The following is a 2,848-nucleotide window of genomic DNA, read 5'->3' on the forward strand; positions in this document are numbered from 1 at the left end:
GCCCTGAACTGTTAAGTTACAGCAAAGTTAACACAGCACGTTTCCCACTCCTTACCTTAAACTTTACTCTGAGGAGCCACCCCCACCTCAAACACACAAGACTTTGAGGGTAGTCGACTTGCCCCCCACAGATTCTTTGAGTCACTAGGCATCGCTTAGCTACAGAACGGAAGGCAAATCACTACGAGAAGATGATACCCATCAGGGTTTGGAAGGATCTTAGTGTCTTGCTGGCAAAAAGGCGAGGCTCGCTGGCCAGAACACGAGTTGCCTCACAAACAGCTGCTAAGAGAGCCAAATCAGACCCGGGGCCAAGGGCTGGCACAACTCGGAACTTCTATTCATGGAAAGCGCCACCATCAAACAGGCAGCCTACCATTAGGGCTTTCATGCCTCAAGTTCCCCTCTAGGAAAAGATGAGAGGCTCAACGCAAAGGGCAGCCGCAGCTTCCTTATATGCCCATGCAGGGTCCCTGCCAAGTGCTGCTCTTTGGGTGCTTCTGAATGCCAAGAGGGTTAAGCTCCACCTTGTCTCTTGATGCAGAAGAAAGTAGTATATGTCATTTTGGGGACACAGTATGCTTCCTTCAGCTAGCACACAACATCGTTACACTAAATAAAAAGGCAAAGTGGTTCTTGGAAGCTACCCTGCCCACACACTAGTGGAGGGTGAGCTGGACTAGCCACATGGAATAAAGAAAGGAGCTCACGAGGAGTCCCTCACTGACAGTGCTCTGAGCCAGTTCCCTGAGGAAACCTCGCGGGCCCAGAATGTGAACGTTAAAATGCGTGTCGTGTCGCATCAGGAATGCCTCATGAATGCACCCGCGTGGTGGTGAGGATGAGGGGAAATATGGAACCCTTGAGCAATGCTTGTGGGAATGGAAGATGGGCCAGTCCTGGGGGAATGGTCTGGCCATCCTTCAGAAGCGAAGCCCAGAATACTTGACCCCACAACTCCATGTGACGCTATGGACCCCAAAGACCGAAAGCAGAGACTCCATCAGACGCTGTAACCCAAGGGCCGCAACAGCGAGAGGCAGAGGGCCCTCAAATCTCCAAGAGGCCTAGCTGAAGTGTGGGGTAAGCTCGTAACAAAGTACGATGTAGTAACAGAGAGAAAACAGGTTCTGAGAGACACCACAGCAAGGATGAATCCTGAACCCATCGTGCAACGATGCATATTAAGGTGACACGTGCAGAACAGGCAAAATCACTGAGACAGGCTCGCTGTGACCTGGGGCTGGAGAGAGGAGGGGCGGGAGAGGGCATTATTACTTTGTGGGTACGCGGTTTGCATTTAGGTAAAGAGAAAGTTGAAAACGATAGTGGTGAAGATAGTTGCATGGCTTCATGAATATTATTAACACCAATTCAACTACACACTTGAAATGTGTTCAAAATGGCAATTGTACATATCTTACCAAAAGGAATGAAAAAAAAGAATACCTTGTGAAAACCTGTATCACAGCTAAATTGTATTGCCTAACCCCAAATTTACAGAATATTACAACTAATAACAGAACTTGTTTCACCAAGGTAGAATGAAAAGATTTAAAATCAAACAAAACAGTTCAAGGGCATCTGCGGTACCTTCCCTGATGGGGCGGAAAGAGGCACCTAGGGCATGCCCGGAACCTCCACAGGCCCAAGAAGCCAACAGACAAGAGGACAGTGGGCTGGTGGCCAGAGTGGCAGACAAATTACACCGATTTACACATAGGGTAAATACGTAAGAAAAAGCAAAATCTTCTTTTGAGAACTGAGTTCTTATAAATACACATGCGACTCAGGAGGCAGGACTGCTAAAGCGGTTCAGCCCACCCCACCGGCTGTCAGCCATTACCACGCTCTCCGAGTCACGGCTTCCAGTCGGATCGCTCTGTGGAAACCCTCTGAAATCTTCCATCTCCGAGTCCGTGTCTTCCACAAAAATTCTCCTCAGCTTCTCCGTGAAGTGGGTGGAACGGAAACGCACATCCTGCCGAATGGAAACACACAGGCACACCTCTTGTAGAGTTGACCGAACAGCACACCCGCTCAGAGCAGCAGCGGGGCTGGGGCCCAGTCAGTGACTGGTAGGAGATGATGGAATCCAGCGTCTCCTGCCAAGACGGCCAATCAATCACACAGCACAGGCTCCCGGGACGGGAGCCTACGAGCAAGGCCGGCTGCCCTGTGCCGGCGTGCCTTCCCACAGCCACCCAACGCCTGATATGGGTCCACGCCCCGCACCTCACTTTTGTCTTGTCTCATGACAGAGGAACTGTCGCAAATAGCAAATGTCCCAAAGGGGGGTGGCTGGGGGTCTTCCTGCCCCACTGTAGCGGGGACTGGAGTTGTGCGCAGACAGCACCCAGAGAAGGGATGGCAAGCTCAGACCACCTTCCCCAGGCCCGAGCTCCTTCCCACAGGGGTGACTGAGCAGCAAGGGAGCAGAAGGAAAGGTGCCACGTGACTAACTCAAACACGAAAGGCACTTTCCAATACCGCCTCTGTCTTCTTCCTGAATCACTACCTGGCTGCCATCGAGTGAACTGACTGGGCAGCAACCCATGTTCACCAAGAGTAGAATTCCAGTCCATAGGGTGTCAGGGCCGTGACCTTCCTCCTCCTCACTCTCTACAGCTGTTTTGTCATCATCACTCAAATCTGAGTCCATGTGCTACCAAAATAAAGACCAAAGACATCATCTATTAGAGACCTTTGGAAGAGAAGCACAGACACCACAGTAGGGCTGAACCAGGAATCGCTGACGTGTCTCCTCTTCCATTGTCATTTCCCCTGAGCTATTTGGCTAGAGGATCGAGAACCCTGCTCGAGAGTAAATGCAAAGTGATGTTCTACT

General features: G+C 50.8%; 1 protein-coding gene across 1 annotated transcript in view; it reads right to left on the minus strand.

Moving 5' to 3' along the window:
- Positions 1 to 2,848, minus strand: part of CDCA7L (cell division cycle associated 7 like) — a 139,515-nt gene that overhangs the window by 6,504 nt on the left and 130,163 nt on the right. Inside the window, exon 7 of the mRNA XM_045288658.1 lies at positions 1,804 to 1,984. Coding sequence (XP_045144593.1) covers positions 1,804 to 1,984 — 181 coding nt within the window. The remainder of the gene's footprint in view (positions 1 to 1,803; positions 1,985 to 2,848) is intronic.

The sequence above is a fragment of the Echinops telfairi genome, unplaced genomic scaffold (assembly GCF_000313985.2).
Source record: "Echinops telfairi isolate 266 unplaced genomic scaffold, ASM31398v2 ScPeMD7_23;HRSCAF=83, whole genome shotgun sequence".
NCBI classification, from domain to species: Eukaryota; Metazoa; Chordata; class Mammalia; order Afrosoricida; family Tenrecidae; genus Echinops; species Echinops telfairi.